Source organism: Rattus norvegicus, chromosome 19, assembly GCF_021556685.1.
Source record: "Rattus norvegicus strain SHRSP/BbbUtx chromosome 19, alternate assembly SHRSP_T2T, whole genome shotgun sequence".
Lineage (NCBI taxonomy): Eukaryota > Metazoa > Chordata > Mammalia > Rodentia > Muridae > Rattus > Rattus norvegicus.
In genome coordinates this window covers 50,178,328-50,198,080 of record NC_141552.1, presented here as the reverse complement: position 1 = coordinate 50,198,080, position 19,753 = coordinate 50,178,328, and the positions used below count along the sequence as shown (strand labels likewise).

General features: G+C 43.0%; 1 protein-coding gene across 2 annotated transcripts in view; it reads right to left on the bottom strand.

Annotated features, from left to right (window-relative positions):
• Positions 1-19,753, bottom strand: part of Cyb5b (cytochrome b5 type B) — a 35,446-nt gene extending 15,693 nt beyond the window's left edge. The window contains exons 1-2 of one of the 2 annotated variants that reach the window (XM_087595219.1): positions 19,522-19,753; positions 87-215 (exon numbers count right to left, since the gene is read on the bottom strand). In XM_087595219.1, the coding sequence (XP_087451345.1) occupies positions 87-215; positions 19,522-19,683 (291 nt within the window). In that variant the 5' untranslated portion in view covers positions 19,684-19,753. The remainder of the gene's footprint in view (positions 1-86; positions 216-19,521) is intronic. The other variant, NM_030586.2, reaches the window with a different exon arrangement.

Genomic DNA, 19,753 nt, shown 5'->3' with positions numbered 1-19,753 from the left:
CTCTAAATAATTCATTCTCTCATCCTGTTAGTGGCTATCAAGTAGTTTTCTCTGCATTAGCATCTGAGTGCTACAACAGTTCTTACCGGATGGACATCACCAATGTAGTACTGCTTTAGCATCTCCCTGGCATCAGGGGAGTGGCCGACATCTTCAAAGCTTTCAGTTGCATCGGCACCAGCTTGTTCCAGTAGAACCTCTTCTCCACCAGGATGCTATCAAGAAATAACATTTGCTTACTAGAGGGCTCTCTGAAAAGCAAACTGAAGTTTTTACTTTCCATCCCCTTTAGTGGAACAAATTGTGTACCACCTGTGAGGGCATATCAGGAAGAAGAAAGCAGCATTTTCTACAATATTCTGGCCCAAACCGTGTAATACATGTATTAGCTGATTTCCTTTGTCAACATTAAAAGTGCAACCAATCACACAAGTGAGAACTCCAAAATTTCTGGAACTCTTTTTTTTTTTTTTTTTTTTTGGTTCTTTTTTTCGGAGCTGGGGACCGAACCCAGGGCCTTGCGCTTCCTAGGTAAGCACTCTACCACTGAGCTAAATCCCCAGCCCCAATTTCTGGAACTCTTTATTCTACTCTTGAATTTTTTTTCTTCCTCCTCCTCCCTTCCCCTACTTCTTTTTGGAGATGGGATCTCATGTGGTGCAGTCAATCTGGAATAAATAGCCCAAGATGAGCTTAAATGCCAGATCTTCCTGTCCGGTTGGATTGCAGGTGTGCACGACAGCATCCTAATTAATGAGGTGCTGGGGACTGACCTCAGGCGTGCTAGGCAGGGACTCTTCCAGCTGAGCTATGTTCTTGCCCACTTCCTTATTTTTTTTTTCCTTCTTTTAAAAATACTTACCTATTCTCTTGTGTGTGTGCACATGTATTAATTCCTCCTGCCTCAGCTTCCTGGATGGTTAATCTCAAAACTTTTTCTAAGTTTGAAATTCTTTTCTTTCTTCCTTTTTTTTTCCCTCTGTGTATCATTGACTGGCTCTCTAGACCAGGCTGAACTCAAATTCACAGAGATCCACCTGCCACTGTCTCCTTGAGTGCTAGAATTAAAGATATGCACCACCTTCACCAAACTTAAAATTGTTTTCAAATTATAAGAAGTATGAAGGGGAGGGGAGGGGAAATAGGTTCTGTAGTTACATTGCTAAGTACTGAGATGGCTTGGTGCCCCTATCTGAAAACTAAGAAGAACGAGAGCACCTATCCTAACAGCTAGTGCTATTACATGGGATAAGACACAAACACTTGGCACTGGGGATGGCCGACAACCTGATTTTGATCCCTGAAACCTATGAAGAGAACCAAATACCAAAAGCTGTCCTGTCTTCCCTCCACACTCTGAAGCAGCTCGCACACACACATGTGTACACGAGAAACTAATAAACAAAGTAAATTTTTAAAAACTTGGCACCTGCCAAGTTGTGGGAGGTAGAAGCAAGCAGATCTCTGAGTTCCAGGCCAGCCTGGCAAACACAGTGAGTTCTAAAGTCATCCAGGGCTCCAGAAAGGCCCTGTCTACAAACAGACAGACAAGCAGACAAAAAGTAGATACCCGAAAAGCCAAAAGGAACTCTGGTGGCTGCACAAAGTGAACACTGTGTCTTTTGAAGCTGTACTCACCAGGTATCACCTATTTAACAACTTTATTCTCTAAAGTAACACACAGCAGTGCCTGACTTCAATACTCAGCAGACATTTGCTTATTAGCAAATCTAGAATTTTCATAAACACACTGCAACCTGTGTGGCTGAAACACTAGTGTCTTTTTAATTAGTTACTTTCTATAACAACCACTTAGACAGCACTAATATTTTAAAGATTAATTCAAGAGAAATGCAAAGTCTTCCCAAGTCACCTACCAATCACAGGCACTCACTTGTCAGCCCGAGTGGCACAACAGCCTACCAATCACAGCCACTTACTGGTCGGCTCCCTGAGGATCACAACAGCTGCTATTTTGGTCCCCTAAAAGGTCTCCACCCAGGAGAGCCCAGTGTTTAACCATGCTATTTTAGTGCAGGAGTGAGACTGCCACCATTCAGCTGTTTTGTCTTGAGAGAAAAATGAAGTCACTGCATAGGGAACCACATCCCAATTTGCTTTATGTCTAAACTATGGAAAATATTTTCCCTTTATCCTATCCCAACAAATAGGCTTTCATAGTCAGAGGACATGCCAAGCCTGGTGGCACAGGCCCCATAATCCCAGCATCTCAAGAGGTTGAGGCAGGGCATCCTAAACTGAAGCCAGCTGGGGCAACTTTGTCAGCTCCAGTATCAAAATGAAAAGCAAGCTGGACATGGCGGCACACACCTTTAGTTCCCAGCACTCAGGAGACAGAGCCAGAAGAAGCAGGCGGGTTTCTGTGAGGACGTAAGAGCTGCCCTTAACAAATGAGTAAACTGGGAGTGAGAGACATGGTCCTCCCAAGGGAAGAGCACACCAGTTGGCTATCTACTGCCAAATGGTCGGCCCTAAAAACATATACATGCACACATACATACATACAGGAAACATCCCACAGATTTGACAGGTTATAATAATATAATAACGACTGCTTTTTTAAAAAGGCCACAAACATAAAGGAGAGGAGGAAGGGGTATTTGAAAGGGTTTGGAGAGAGAACTATTTATTTAAAATACAACCTCAAAAATTAACAACAAAATTTTGAAAAATAAATATGATCTTTAAAAAAAAAAAAGGTGTCTCTAACTTGGTAACTACTGTTTGGAAGTCTCCCTCAATAAAAGGGAAGCTGTACAATATGGACATGAAACAGGGCCATTCTTTCCTGAGCCTTTTTTTTTTTCTTTTTTTCGGAGCTGGGGACCGAACCCAGGGCCTTGCGCTTCCTAGGCAAGCGCTCTACCACTGAGCTAAATCCCCAACCCCTTTCCTGAGCCTTAAAACCAGAAAGGAAAGGAAATAATAAATGTGTGGTTGGTAATTCACAAGGAAAAAGCCAGCTTAAAAACGTTTAGGGACTCGGCAGTTTAGGGGCTCTTGCACAGGACCCAGGTTCGGTTCCCAGCACCCACACGGTGACTCACAACCATCTGACTCCAACTACAGGGAATCCGATGCCTTCTTCTGACCTCTGTAAGCACCAAAGCACACATACATAAAGGTATACACTGAGGATTCCATCTATATAAAATGAATGAATAAATAACAAAAATAATATCATGTAAAAAAATCGTTTTTGGTGAGGGGTGGGGTGAGACAGGATCTCATTATGTAGTCTGGCTGTCTAGAAACTCACTATTTAGTCCTTGAACTCACAGAGATCCACCTGCCTCTGACTGCCAAGTGCTGCAATTAAAAGTAACCAGCTTGGGGTTGGGGATTTAGCTCAGTGGTAGAGCGCTTGCCTAGGAAGCGCAAGGCCCTGGGTTCGGTCCCCAGCTCCGAAAAAAAGAATAAAAAAAAAAAAAAGTAACCAGCTTAAAAAACATCTTTACAAAAGTAAAAATGAAATGTTTTAGGGCAGAGAGCTGGCTTAGTGAATACATGCATGAAAACCAGAAGTCATATAAAAGCCAGGTCCCCGTAATTCCAGAGCTGGGGAAGTACAAATAAGGGATCCCTGGAGCACGTTGGCTAGCTAGACCAGCCATATCGGTGAGCTTTGAATTCAGCTGAGATCCTGCCTCAAATTAGAGAAGACTCTCAATGTCAACTTATGCCTCCACACACATTTACACTCACACAAAGAGCACACACAGACATACACACCCACATTGCACACATAGATACATGGAAATGTTTTAACTTTTTTCTTCTGCTAACTCTAGAAACAGGAAGTAGGGAAAGGGGAAACCTGAGCTACTGATAAAATAATTTTAAAACCTTTGGAAATGCATTATCAATTATAGCTAAATATGATGTGCAATCAGTCCTAACTTTAAGCATGTTATTTTTATGGATAAACATCTTATCTATATTTTGGTTGGTATTTTTATCATTTTCTTTACAAAGTTCATAATTTTCCTTACTGAAGATTTATTAACTACAGATGAGCAAATGAAACTTCCCTCTTCATTTCAATCGACACAAAGAACAACTGAGTCAAAATTTTATTCACAAAAATTCTTTCAGCATGAATACCTAGTGTCAGGACAGACTCAATGAATCTCTGAATACTGCGGAAGGAAAATAAATAACTCTAATTTATTACTATATTCTCGAGTGCTTTCAGGATCAAAGAGGGGTTATATTATAAAGGTTCTTGCCTTGGAGTTAAGAATCTATCAACCTGGGGCTGAAAAGATGGCCAAGTACTTAAAAACACTGGCTGCTCTTCCAGAGGACCTGGATTCTGTCCCCCAGTACTCACATGGGGGCTCACGACTGTCTGTAATTTCAGTTCCAGACCTGATTTCTTCTTCTGGCCTCCTTAGGCGCCAAGCACATACATGGTGCATAGACATACATGCATGCAAACACCCCATACACATAAAGTAGAGTTTAATAAATTACATAGAACATATGAAGTCCACAGAAAGATCAATGCTGCCACACAGGGGGCATGTTGTTCAGCTGAACTACAGGCCTAGTTGTCCTGCTTAAGCTGGTTACACCCTGTTGGAAAGAAACAGCAGAGGACAATGTCTGCAGACAGAGACATGAGCTGCCCTGGGATAGTCTACCTGGATTAAATGTCCCAGAGAGGTGACAGAGTGACATTTCTGTCAAGAAGTAGATGTGGGCCAGTGTGATGGTTTATCTTGCATTGAGGTGCAAACCTGACAAACTTGAGTTCACTAGAACTCATGGTGAAAAGAATAAACCAACGAGAAAGGTATATGCATAAATATCTTAAGATACATGCAGATGTATATTTTACAAACTAGAAAAGTAGTGCATATTATGAAACAGAATGATAGTTATTTTGAGGTCGGGCAAAAGATAAGAGGAAAATGGGTGACAGCTTATTTGTTTTTTGTTTTGTTTTGAGATGGGGTCTGCCTATGTAGCTCTGGCTGTTCTAGAATTCACAATGTAGACTAGGCTGGCCTCAAACTCACAAGAGGTCCACCCACCTCTGCCTTTCCACTACTGAGATCAGGGTGAGGCACCATGCTCCACATGTGAAAGCTTGTTTGATTGACAGTTAAGGTTCTAACTCTTGGTTTTGGCAGTAATCACCATATTAGCTACTTTTTTTTATCAGTGTGACCAGAAAAATAACAGAAATATCAGGGATGAGGAGGAGAGACTTCTTTTGGGTTGGTTTCAGAGGATTTCTGGTCCGTGCACAGAAGGCATGGTAGCAGGAACACGAGACACAGAGAGTAGGACTAGAACCCACAGTTGGTGTCAGTTTCAAAAGGTCGGCTCCAAGTGACTTATTTTTGTCCGCTTAGGCCCCACCTCCTAAAACTTCCACAGCCTCCCAAAATAGTGTCAGCATTTGGCAGACAAGTGGGAGTAAGACTGTAGGGGGCATTTTGAAGTCAATCATAGTAACTAATATTTATAAGAGTGCATAAAAGGAGTGCTTTATAACAGTATATTATGCAAAAGCTAGACATCAGCACAGAGGTCACTTCAGGGAGTAGGAGGAGTACTAATAGGAAGAAACACCAGAACTTGGAACACAATTTCACAGAAGTACAAACTTAGGGAAAACTCACTAAGCATGCTTTTAGGCTTTGTGCATTCTTGTGTTACAGTTTTTAAAATATGTCTTCAGAACTATGCGGCTGACATCAGAGAAGAGGAAACACCTGGACATGTTTACTGATTAGACACAGGCTGAGAGTTTTGAATGTTTTTCACTGCATAGCACTTTCTTCAGGCAGTATTTTAGGTGGAAGCCCAACATATAAATCGAGTGCAAGTGCAGTGTTCAGCAACCTTCGAGAATCAATCTAAAAACCACCCACACATACAAAGGGACAAATAAGACTAAATGACAAATCAAGCAGCACCAGTAGCAGGCACGGCAGCCTTAGATAATACCAAGAGCTACAACTCCCTAATTGTAGCGTCACAGGACTTGGAGAGCTTGGAGACTGGCAGAACTTAAATGAGCTGCTGTGCTATTTTCAGAGGTCAAATAAGGAAAAGGAATTGAGAATAGTTCACAAGGCGCTCCACTCCCCCGACTCAAAGGCTGTAAGTCCTATGGTTGATAGGAGTACATTCTAGACCTAGCCCAGAAGTTATAAGAGATGGGACCAAGCTCAATTTTAGCCCGAACAGCTCCTGTCTGCCAGTTTTTGTGTTGGTTAATGTTCACTATCAATTTACCAATTAACAAGATTTAGAATCACCTAGCAAACACAGCTATAGATGTCTATGAGGACACTTCTAGAATGTTCCTAGGACAGCCCTTGAATGTGGGTGACGGCAAACATGTGGCCAGACATTGACTGGCCATCTCTCACTTCAGTCATCATGCTTTCCCTACCACGATGGGCTGGCCATATTCCCTCAAACTGTGAGTCAAAATAAATCCCTCCTTAATGTCAACTATTTTGTCACAGCAAGAAAAAAGTAACTAATACAGTAGTGATAAATACTGTCTTGGCTAGAATAATAAGAAATAAAAGCCAGGCACAGTAGCACATGACTGCAAATCAGCACTTGGAAGGCAGAAATAAAATCATCAGAAATAAGACTGAACTCAGGGCTGGAAAGATGGCTCAGCGTTAAGAATATGTACTGGTCTTGAAAAGGGTCAGAGGTCAGCTCCCAGAACCCATATTGTGTAGCTCACTACCTGCGGTAGCTCCATCTCCAGGGGTCTCTGGAATCTGCAGACACCTGCACGCACACATGCACATATCCACACACAAACGCATACATATACACATAATAAAAACACACATTTTAAATATACTACAAGTTCAGATGAAGTGACTTACATAGAGTACTTCTGACCTACTCCCTAATTAAGGGCAGAAAGGAAATAAATCTAAAACACTGCCATAAAAAAGCATAGTAGGCAGTCACTGAGCTGAGATCGAAGGAGGGGCCCATCACACAGGGAGACATTTGCATCATGGTGGAGCTTGGTTTCCGTGGCCTCTTCTAATACTTTCTACTACCACAGAGGCCGAAACCAGGACTGGAGCCAATGAAGCGGTTGACTCAGGTTGAACAATAGCATAGAAAACTTGAGGTGGGCACCACATCTATGCAGTACCCTGGTGCTGCACTTCCGTTTCTTTCTAATGTATATGGGTGCTATGCCTACATATGTCTATGTGTCATAGCACGAGTGCTTCATGCTTGCAGGGACCAGAGGAAGGGATCAGATTCTCTGGGGTAGAGTTATAGATGGTTGTAAAACACCGTCTAGGAATCAAACTCGGGTCTTCTGAAGGAACAGCAAATTTGGCTGAGCCATCTCTCCAGCCTACTGCTGTCTTTTCTCATAGAAACTTCTGTTTTTCTTCACAAAAAAAAGTTTATTACATTTACTTTGTGTGTGTGTGTGTGTGTGTGTGTGTGTGTGTGTGTGTGTGTGTGTGTACACCTCAAGTCACGTGTACGGAACTCCAAGGACAAGTTTCAAAAGTCAGTTCTCTCCTACCATATGGATCCTGGAAACTGAAGTCAACCTTTGCAGCAAGCACACACTCACCCAATGAACCACCTGGCCACCCCAGTGTTCATTTTTCTTCAGCAGAGAAGAGCAAGCAGTGGGAAGAGGGAAAAGGAGGAATAGGAACTACTACTCCTAGGGAAAGGCTACAGTTAGAGAGCTCAGTGGCAGAATGCTTATGTAGTAAGGGAAGACCCTAGGTTTGATCCCAACACTTCATGTATACCACCCACACACATTCCAACTGAAAAAAATGAGAGAATCAGCATGTCACTAACTGTAAAATGCATTACATTTACAAAAATTATAGTTGAAAGTATGCTTGATCTAATTTAATTTAGATGAAAAATTTAACACTCTAAAGATAACATTTTACTCTCCTTGTTTCTAAAAAAAGTTCCACCATAAGCAAAGTAGAAGACTGTTTATAAAAACACAAATCACTATAGTAGCTAATAAATACAGAATAAGCAGTTTTTGTGCTCCCAAATCAGGAAGGAATTTGTTTGTTTTGTTTGTTTTAAGATAGGGTCCTTTAAGATAGGGTCTATTTTGCAGCCTTGACTATCCTGGAACTCACTACGTAGACCAGGCTGGCTCTGAACTCACAGAGACCCACCTACCTCTGCTTCCAAGTGCTGGGATGAAAGGCATGGGGCACTATGCACAGCTTAGGAAGCCATTTATAGCACCTTTTACCCCTGAGCCATCTTGCTTACCCAAGTGATTTGTACTATGAGGCGATTTATTAATCCCCATCTCAAATCTTCATGTAGAAAGCATCCACACTTAAATGTCTGCCTTCATTCTTGGGACTTTCTAATGTTGAGAAATTGGTATGCATACTTCAAATGCTACTTTCCAATTGGCCATCCAATCATGAGGGCAAACAACCAAAATTGTTTATATATAATAATATATATAATTATATATAAATTGTAGTATAATTTGTAATATACTACATAGTACCCAACAAATTATAAAAGACACCCAGTGCTTATTATTTTTTAAAAGCTTTGGTAACCAAACCCAATGGTACACACATGCAACCCAGATACTTGTAATGCCAATGTAGGACCTGGAGTTCAGAGTCCTCCTCAGAGCAAGTATGAGAGCTGCTTGGGTTACATACACTACATATGAAATTTCTCACTGAGACTGAAGTAGGAAGATTATTGCTTGAGCTTAGTAAACCAAGCCTAGCTTGGGTGTTAGTAACACACTGAGACTTGACTATCTTTTATAAAGCAAACATCTCAGTACTCAGGGAGACATAGGCAGCCTAAGTTCCAGTCCAGCCTGATCTACATAGAGTTCAAGAACAGCTGGAGCTACACAGTGAGACCCTGTCTCAGAAATAAAACAAAAATGCCACTACTCACTCTTTTTATTTGTGGAATCAACAAAGAAAATCAGATCTCAACTTAAGGAGGGGAGGAAGGTCTCCTTCTCAGCCATTCTAAATAAAACTGATGACGCTCTGTGGGAGCCACAAATTGTCTAATAACATATTCAGCTCAAGAGCAAACCAAAGCAAGGCTTAAGACACATACAGGATTTTTTTTATTACTCGATATTTGCCCCATAGGTGAGCTGTAGCCTTTAAAACTCTTTAAAGCTTGTAATATGATGCCCAAAACAAAAGTTGTATTTACCCTGCTCCTAGGAAAGCCAATGAAGACTGTTCAGAGTCAAAAGCTCAACTTTCTATAGGTAACATCAGGCAAATAATGCTAATACTAATAGGTTAGAAATCCCGCTGGGATTTAGCTCAGTGGTAGAGCGCTTACCTAGGAAGCACAAGGCCCTGGGTTCGGTCCCCAGCTCCGAAAAAAAGAACCAAAAAAAAAAAAAAAAAGGTTAGAAATCCCAAGTTTAACAACCTTACACTTAAGGCTCAGGGAACATCCTGGAAAGGGGCCAGAAAGACTGTAAGAGCCAGAGAACCAGGATGCCGCCTGCTGTGAGACAGGGGCTTTGCACATATGAAATCTCAACAACAGGGTTGCCTGGGCTAGATCATATAATAACCACACCAGTTGGGATACCAACGTGATTGGGGGAAATTTCACAAGCCCCAGCTCCTGGATGAAGAGATACAGCTGATTAATGGCTGCTAAGAGCAGTCATTCTTCTCCAGGGAGAAGCCTCCTGAAAAGTTATCCAGTCCCAAGTGGTCAGTCCTAAACACATGTATATATAATAACATTAGAGGGGAATATGGCAGGAGTTGGAGGAAGAGAGTGAGGAATAGAAATGATATGGATTACTCATGTATAAGTTTATTAAAATCTTTTTTAAAAAAGAAAAAAGGAATCTTTTGGTTTTTGTTCTTTTGAGAGAGGTTTGTATCTTAAAAAAAAAATTATTTATTCTATCTGCAGGTATATTTGCATGCCAGAAGAGGGCATCAGACCCCATTAAAGATGGTTGTGAGCCTCCATGGGTTGCTGGGAATTGAACTCAGATCTCTGGAGAAGCTGCCAGTGCTCTTAACTGCTGAGCCGTCTCTCCAGTCCCATACCTGTTTTGTTTTGTTTTTGAGACAGGGTTTCTCTGTGTAGCTCCGGCTGTCCTTAAACTCAGAGATGTGCCTGCCTCTGCTTCCTGAGTGATGTGCATCTCCACCACCCAGCAAGAGTGGATGGATGGATGGATGGATGGATGGATGGATGGATGGATGGATAAATGAATAGATAGATTTGTTTTGTTTTTGAGGCAAAGTCTCTCTATATAACTCTGCTATCCTGGAACTCACTACATAGACCAGGCTAGCCTAGAACTCACAAAGATCTACCTGCCTTTACTTCCTGAGTACTGGGATTAAAGGTGCATGCCCTATTTTCTGGGGTTTTTTTTTCTATGATCAGTAAGGATGGGAAAATTCTTAGTCAGTAAAGTGCTTTTCACACAAGCATAAAGACCTGAGTCCATTCCCCATGAGTCACATGGTAGAGGGAGAGAACAAGAACAGATTCCTAAAAGTTGTCTACTGACTTCCACATGTGTTACGACATACACATGTGTGCACACACATGCACAGACCCCCCACACTTTGAATAAATAAATGTTTAATCATAATAAAATTTAGGAAAAAATAAGAAAAATAAAATGTGTCAATGTATCAGATCATATTAACTAGAAGAAGGGAAAAACAACTCAGTCATCTCAGTGACAGAGAAAAGCATCTGATGAAGTTCAAAATCCTGTAATCTTAGAAAATTAGAAACAAGGAAATTTCAGCAATACTGAGCACTTATGAAAAACATACAATAGAAAGTAAAAGACTGTTCCTTAGATCAATAACAAAATCAGACACTAGTTCTAAGGACTGCTGTTCAATACTGTACTCAAAGTTCTAGCCAAGACACTTACACAAATATATATAAAAGAAGAAGAAGAAGAAGAAGGAGAAGGAGGAGGAGGAGGAGAAGGAGAAGGAGAGGAAGAAGAAGAGGAAGAGGAAGAAGAAGAAGAAAGAATGAAGCGGGGGAGGCAGGGAGATAGGGAAAAACAGAAGAAAATCTACCAAGAATTTGCAAGAAACATATTAACAGCTCACAAACTAAGTCAACAAAGTAGGGAACAAGCTTAAAAAAAATGTGTTACCATAAACCATCAATGAATGACCCAAAAAGAAGAGGAGGAAAAGGAGGAGGAAAAATAAAGAAAGCAATTCTACTCAAAATAGCATCTAGAAGAATTACCACCTGAGTTCAACCACAGCCAAGGAAGCCCAGGCTGGCCCCACACTTACATCAATCTCCCTGCCTCAGCCTCCTGATGGAGGATCACAGGCATGAACCGCCATGCTGACTTACATGATTCCATTTCTGTGGGTGCCTGCTGTAGTTCAATCAGAGGAACAGAAATCAGAACCGTGGTCTCCGAGGCTGGGAGCCCTGGGAGCTGGGATGTGTTGTTTAGTGAGCGACATTTCAGTCTGGAGTGAGAAGCTCTGAGGATGGGAGGTGAGAGCATGCGGATGTACTTCATGCCAAACCGCGTGTCTAAAAGCAGTGCACACAGCGAAGGGTGGGCTTAAAACAGCGTGATAAAGATGCTTTTCATCTAAAAAGTCCAGTGAAGGGCTGATGAGGTGGCTCAGTAGGTCATGGTCCCTGCTGGCAAACTTAGTGCCTGAGTTTGATCACCAGAACCTACAAGGTGGAAGAAAGGAAGTGACTCTATGTGTTTGGTCTTGGGTTCTTATTACAGCTCAGACAGTTCCCAACTCAAGATCTTCCCAACTCAGCATAATAGGTACAGGGATTTCAGCTAAGAGACAGCACAGCTGGCTTGCATCTAAACCTCAGGTAAGCTACCACATAAACTAGTAAAAGAGAAGAAACAACTGACTGCGTGGTCTATTTATTTCTAACTCCCTCAACAAAAGTAGCCAAGTAAAACACTACAGCTAGTAGAAGGCTTTGTCCTCTTGTGAAGGATCTCAGTCAATTCAACGACCATCTAAAGAATACATGACAGGGAGCAAAATTAGTCTTAAATTCAATTACTGTACTTAATACTACTGATGGGACAGAAAAGTCTCTGCTTTATAAGAATGAAAGGACAAACTACTAATGGGAACCATTCCCGATTACTAAGTCTATGGAAAGAACAGAGGACTGGGGAGCTGACAAGAGAATGTGAGGAATGACAACTGCAGTTTAAAATTCTAGCTGGAAAAAAATTATTCAAGTTTCCTGTGGATGGAAATTCCATACAGTGGCAGTAAAAATGTGACAGTGGAACGCTACTGAAGCCCACCTGACGTGGAAAATGGAACTGAAAGCCATCAGCTTGAGGAAGCTGCAGAAACAGACTGAAGGATAAAGAGCAATCTCTGGCCAAATACATTCTATCACCAAAGCCAACTGCGAAGATTAGAGTATGGCAGGGCAGAGAAAGATAAGAGAACGAGTGGGTCACAGGAGGAAATGATGCCATTTGCTTTGGGATAAGGGTGAGTCTGGGAAGACAAGGGTGTTGCCTAGGAAACTAGTCTGATGCCAAAGGGTGTAACCTGGCAAGGTCACCAAACTACCCTACGTCCCAAATTCAGGTCTAGGAATTCCAATATAACCTGATAACCTTAACTACTCCAGGCCCGGCTGCTACAGATTCTCACAAGTTTATGTATCTTCATAAACAATCACAATATTAATTAATTAATATGGTGGGTGAGGCACACACATGCCAAAGCACATATGTGGAGATCAGAGTACAACGCTGTGAAGTAAAGCAGGTTCATCTTTCCCCTTATGTAGGTCCCAGGAATCAAATTCAAGTAGTCAGACTTGAACAAATGCTCTACCAGCCAAGCCATCTAGAACCTACAATTGTTATTTTTATTTAATGTCTTTCTTTCTCATTAGACTATAAACTCTTAGGAATAGGGACCACAGTGTGACTGAGAACAGAGCATGACACCTAAGACACAGAAAGATTGGGAGCTCTCACTGTTCTCATAGGTGCATATATGCACACATGAGTAGGCACTGATTGGGTAACTTTGCCTGCTCAAGGCCAGGGATTAACCTTTGCCTTATCTTATTCCAAGTCTTCTCTAGGTCGGCTCGCATGAATACTGAGGGAACACAGAGTGCCTTCTGTACATGCCTACTTACCACCTATGTAACAATTGGACTGTAGGTTTAGGGGGAGGGGATGTTTGGTTTGTTGCTTTTATCATCCTTGGGAAAATCCACAGCAAATGATTAGTCAAACTCAAGATTTCAGGGGATCCCTGGGGACTGATCACACTACATAGAGCCTGCATTCTCTGCCTTCCTTCAGACAATGCCACTGTCTTCTAAGGTGACAATAATACTGCCAGCTCCTCCCTGCTATTCCTAGGCATCTGATTCACCTTTAACCATTTCAAAGCACCTGTCAGCATTCCAAAGATGTGGCTGGAATGTGTTAATCCTGGGTTTGATCTCCACCACTAATAAATAAATGTTACTGGAAACAACATAGCCCTTGAGATATGTGGTGGTTTAAATGAGAATGCTCTCTTTACACCGCCCTCCCAAATATTTGCATGCTTGATCCCCAGTTAGTGGAATTGTTTGGGAAGGATTGAGGGGTATGGCCTTGTTGGAGTGGATGTAGCCTTTGTTGGAGATGTGACTGCAAGTGGGTTTTGAGATCTTAAAAGCCACACCAGGCCCTAGTCTGTCTCTGTCTGTCTCTGTCTCTGTCTCTGTCTCTTCTCTCTCTCTTTTCCTACCTCCCTCCCTCCTTCTCCCTCTCTCCCTCACTCCCCCTCTTTCCTCCCTCTCCCTTTCCCTCTCTCTGTTGGCAACTTGTGGATCAGCTCCTGATCCAATTCTTTCCTATCATTATATTCATGGACTGACCCTCTGAAACTATAAGCAAATCCCCAATTAAAGGTTTTCTTGTATAGTTGCCTTGGTCATGGTATATTTTCACAGCAATAGAATAGTAACTAAAACAGATACATAGGTTAAAAAGAGAAATACAGGGCTGGAGAGATGGCTCAGTGGTTGAGAGCACTGCCTGCTTTTCCAGAGGACCCTAGTTTGATTCCCAGCACCCACATGGCAGCTTACATAGTAATTCCAATTCCAGGGGATCTGACACCCTCAAGCAGACAAACATACAGGCAGAACACCTATGCATTTGAAATTTAAAAACAGAAAGAAAAAAAAAAAGAGAAATGCAGGGGCCAGGCTGGTGGTGTACACCTTTAATCCCAGCATTAGAAGGGCAGAAAAAGAGGGATTTCTGTGTGTTCAAGGCCAGCCTGATCTACATAGTGGGTTCCAGATCAGACAAGTTTTCATAGTGGAAGCCTGTTTCAAAAAACAAAATTAGGGGTTGGGGATTTAGCTCAGTGGTAGAACGCGTGCCTAGCAAGTGCAAGGCCCTGGGTTTGGTCCCCAGCTCCGAAAAAAAAAAATTAAACAAAAAACAAACAACAAAAAAACCAATGCAGGGGCTGAAGAAATTGGCTCAGTGATTAAAAGTGCTTACAAAGAATTCAAGTTTGGCACGCAGCACCTACATCAGGTAGCTCACAGCTGCCTGTAACTCTAGTTTAAGAGGCACTAACACACATGGGGTTGGGGATTTAGCTCAGTGGTAGATCGCTTGCCTAGCAAGAGCAAGGCCCTGGGTTCGATCCCCAGCTCCGAAAAAAAAAAAAAAGAGGCACTAACACCTAGCCTCCACAGGCCCCTAGCATGAGTTATCTACAAAGCCACACATTTCCAGGCCTCTGCATAGTTCTCTGGCCAAAGGAAGTCATCTTCTCATGAAGGCTTTTCCAGAGCAGTTTGTTTCCGTAGTACTGGAAGTTAAATTTAAGGTCTTATGCACACTGTTAAGTGCTTCATCGATGGACTGTATGTTTTTTTGGTTTGTTTTCTTTGGTCTTCCCTAGAATAGAAAGAGGGCAGAATACAGTCTGCAGTGAGTCCCTGCTCAGCTTAAACCACTTTTCTGAGAAAACCACTCACACACAAGCCACACACACATATACAAGCCACTCACACATACACAAGCCACTTACGCGCGCACACACACACACATACACACACACACACAAACCCACACACACAAATCCACGCACGCACACGCACACACACACACACACACACACGCACACATGCACACACACAAACCCACCAAGTGATGATACATACTGTTTTCATTTCTAAGTTTTAATACATAAACCAAGGGCCTTTTTTAATGCAAAAGTAATCAGGTAGGAGAAAAACATTACCAGTTCTAAGTCATCACAAACTCTAGTCATATCCTCATCCAACCACAGTCATTAACAACAAAAATGGCAAACCTATAGATTCAAGATAGTCAATCAAGAAGCCCTTGCTAATCCCCAAATGATTTCAGACTGGAAAATGACGCAGGTCTTTCCGTCTTATCTAGCAGCAACCTGCCTGCTGTGTCCTGGGAGTCCAGAACGCTGGCTCATCCTCAGCAGCCTGTCTTTCACGTCTAGAATCCAGTGCATCACATACCATCAGAGCACACATCGGCAGCAGTTCTTTTTAAAGCACTTTTTTTTTTTTTTTTTTTTTTTTTGGAGCTGGGAACTGAACCCAGGGCCTTGCGCTTCCTAGGTAAGCGCTCTACCACTGAGCCAAATCCCCAGCCCGGCAGCAGTTCTTACTGCGCGCGTCGATTCCATTCTGGTCCACGCCACTCTTCCTTGCCTTCGCTACAACTTCCTTAACTGCGCTCTTCAATTCCACCTTAGTCCTCTAGTGCTGCTTTCTCAATAGTGCTGCCAGAACCACCCAATTAATCATTAAATCATAGTACCCCATGCTTTGTCTCCAAAGATTTTCCCTCTGAGCACAAAAACTCAACCTAAAGCAAGTTCATCCTAGGACAAGATCATCCCTCTGATCACTCTGTCTCATGATCCAACCACTGAAGCCTCCCTGACTGTCTCCAAACATAACATACTCCTGCCTCAAGTCCTCTGGTGCCTTTCCCAGGAATGCTCTGTGTGGACATCCACACGGATAGCTCCCTCACTTTCCTCCTGGCCTTTAGGCATCTTCATGACTCTACCTCTGGCCTTCATACCAAAAAATGCCAACCCTCCTCTTCATGATCTCCCCCCACACACAGATTCCACCTATCTACTATCTCATCACAGAGCACAAGTCACTCATTTACTGTTTACTGTCTGCTTCCTACTCTAGATGGCACAGGTGTTTACTCGACTGTATCTTTATACCTCAAACAGTATCTGGCACCGAGCAAGGACCCGATAGTCGATTAAGCAGGTGACTGAATAAGCTTGGACAGGGTTAGAGAGCAGGGAGCAAGTTAACATGGGACAGCTAAGTGCAAGCTCAGCGAGGTGACGGTTCAAGCGTGTCCCCTCAGCACTGAGGAAGGTGACACAGGAGGACTGCCACAAATTCAAGGCCAGTCTGGGCACCGAAAATACGGGTAAGGCGCTGTCTAAATAATAATAATGACAACGATAAAAGAAATAGCTAACTACAGATAAAGATCTGTATCTTTACGATCTCAAGGAAAGCCTTGCGGACAAGATACAAGGTGAAATAGCTGGCAGTATTTCCTTATCTGAGCCCTTCCAAACTCACTCTCTATGCTCAACCAATCAAGAAATTCTGGGACGTGGACTGTCTATATAGCATATACCATGCTTTAACAGAAAATGTATTGAAAGGCAAATACCAGAAGACAGAGTTAAGACTAGTATTGTGAAGTAATACTGTATGGACAAAAGAAACCAAGGGATCTGCCCAGACAGGCTCCTTCACTCATCAGACAATTATATACTATCAGAATTTCACAGCAACTGATTCTGGTGTCCATATTAACACAACAGTTACTTCTATCCATGTTGCTCTCAACCAGTTGTTTTAAAAATGAAGCTGGGTCAAGGGGTTGGGAATTTAGCTCGGTGGTAGAGCACTTGCCTAGGAAGCGCAAGGCCCTGGGTTTGGTCCCCAGCTCCGAAAAAAAAAGAACCAAAAAAAAAAAAAAAAAAATGAGGCTGGGTCAACTTTAATCTCAGCACTCAAGAGGCAGAGGCAGGCAGATCTCTGTGAGTTCAAGGCCAATCTAGGCTACATTGTGAGTTCCAGGACAGCCCAGGGCTACGTAGAAAGATACAGTTTCAAAAAAAAAAAAGTTAGCCCAGGAGTAGTATTTATTACACAGCTGTAATTCTAGTACTTGGGAGGGAGAGGAAAGAGAATCAGGAGTTCTAGGTTATATCATATATTTGAGCCTATCTCAAAATAACACTCAATAAAGCAGACAGCTGGGCTGGAGTATGGGGGTTTGGTTCAATGTACAGTGCTTGCCCTGTACTAATCTAAGGCCCTGGGTTCAAGCCAAAGAACCTTTTTTTTTTTTTAAAGGAGGAAAAACAAACCTGCGAGTCAGATGTGGTGGCATAAAGTTGAAATCCCAGCTCTAACGAGGCTAAACTAGGAGACCTACAGAAAATTTAATGTCTAGCCTGGGCTATGGAGTAAAATCATGTCTCAAGCATCGATGCTCAGGGATAGAGTACTTCAGCTGCCTGGCATGTGCAAGGATCCTGATCATTCCCTGACCTTGGGTAGGGAGGGAGTCATCCACTACACAAATCAAAATCACCAACTCTTGACTTTTTCTCATTGCCTACTAGAAAAAAATTATTAGCATAGTATCCTCTTTGTAAAACTTCACACTGAGACTCTGGAGGGAAGATATGACTCTGAAAAACTAGCTCAGAAGTAGTGTTTGCCTGGCATGTGCAAAGCCTTCATATACAACATCCTATACCACACGCACACAAAGAAATTAATTTTTCTCAGAACAAAGCTGTGTTATAAGATGTCAGCCATGGGGTTGGGGATTTGGCTCAGTGGTAGAGCTCTTGCCTAGCAAGCGCAAGGCCCTGGGTTCGATCCCCAGCTCCGAAAAAAATAGAAAAAAAAAAAAAAGATGTCAGCCATAAGGGTAGTATTCTATAACAAAATAAAATGATCATACAAATCCAACCTTCAAACTAATCTTCAGTGACTGTTCCACACTGGTTCCCTGGGTTAAGAATGACAGCGAGGCTGGAGAGATGGCTCAGCAGTTAAAAGCACTGACTGGTCTTGGAGAGGTCCTGAGTTCAATTCCCAGCAACCACATGGTGGCTCACAACCGTCTACAGTGGGATCTAATGCCCACTTCTGGTCTGTCTGAAAACAGCTACAGTGTACTTATATATAATAAATAAATCTTTCAAAAAAGAATGACAGACAGCCAAGGAACAAGAGGGAGCGAAAATGTTCAATTTCTTTACTGAGGTGACCACATGGCCAAATACACAAATGGCCTCCTGTCAAACCCCAGGACAGACAGTGACAGTGTTTGCCTAATAAGCACAAGGGACTGGATCCCTAGAAAGGCACGCTTGGGAAGATTAGAAGTTCAAGTTCTACAAAGACTATGTAATCGAGATGAAGATCAGACCCTGTCACAAGAAGGGGCGAAAATTATCTGTTGCCCAACAGTCTCCAAGAGATCCTGGGTAATGAGATTTGATTTGAAGAGCTAACAAAAGGGTTGAAAGCCAGGTGCTGGTGGCCCACGCCTGGTCTACATAAAAGTTCCAGGACAGAAGATACATTCAGAAGGCAGAGGCAGAAGGATCTCTGAGTTCCAGGCCAGCCTGGTCTACATAAAAAAGTCCCAGGACAGAAGATAGGGCTACATAACTAGGCTGTCTTTATTTCTTTCTCTCTCTTTCTCTCTCTCTCTCTCTCTCTCTCTCTCTCTCTCTCTCTCTCTCTCTCTCTCTCTCTCCCTCCCTCCCTCCCTCCCTCCCTCCCTCCCTCCTGCTCCTGCCTAACCAGGAACAGGGTGGGAGGGTGGGAGGAATCTCACCTCATTGGTTAAGAGCACATACTGTTCTCTCAGAAGATTCAAGCTCAGTACCCAACACCCACATCAGGAGGCTCACAACCTCCTCTTACTCCAGTTCCTAGCATTCTGACCTCTGGCTTCTCTAAATGCATATGCCCCGGCACACATACATAATTTAATTGTTTTTAATTAAAAAAAAAAAAAAGTCCTGCCTTCTCAAGAAAATAAAAGCCCCAAAAGCATTGCTTTCTAAGGCATACTTCCTGGAAAGTAAGGAGCAGTTCTGAACTGGGTTCGAGTGGATAGGTCGTTAAGTGCGTGTGCCCTTGAGAGTTCTCAGCCTCTGCGAGCCTCAGTTTCTCTTTATGGAAAACGGGTTGATGGTGTAGCGTGTGGTCTAGCATACTTCAAGTGCTCCGTGCATTAAGAAATGCACGTTGTCACCCGAGGCAGAGACTGCAGTCCCTCAGAGGATCACGGCCCCTTCCGGGCGCCGGACGGCTACGCGTGGCCTCCTCCCCTCACCCGGGCAGCGCGCGGGGGCCTCCCGTCACCCAGGCCCGCACCTCGCTGAGGAAGCGGGTGATATCGTAGACTCGCCCGTGGATCACCATCCACGTCTCCTCCGCGGTATTTCGCTTCGCCACCTCCTCCAGCCGGTAGTAGGTGACGGCGGGGTCGGAGCCCTGGCCATTCCTGCCGCTGCCGCTGGCCTCTGGGGTCGCCATTGGATCCGAGTCCCTCTCGGCCGCTATCTGGGATTCTGCGGCTAACTTCCTTCACGCCGGGCCCGCGCTT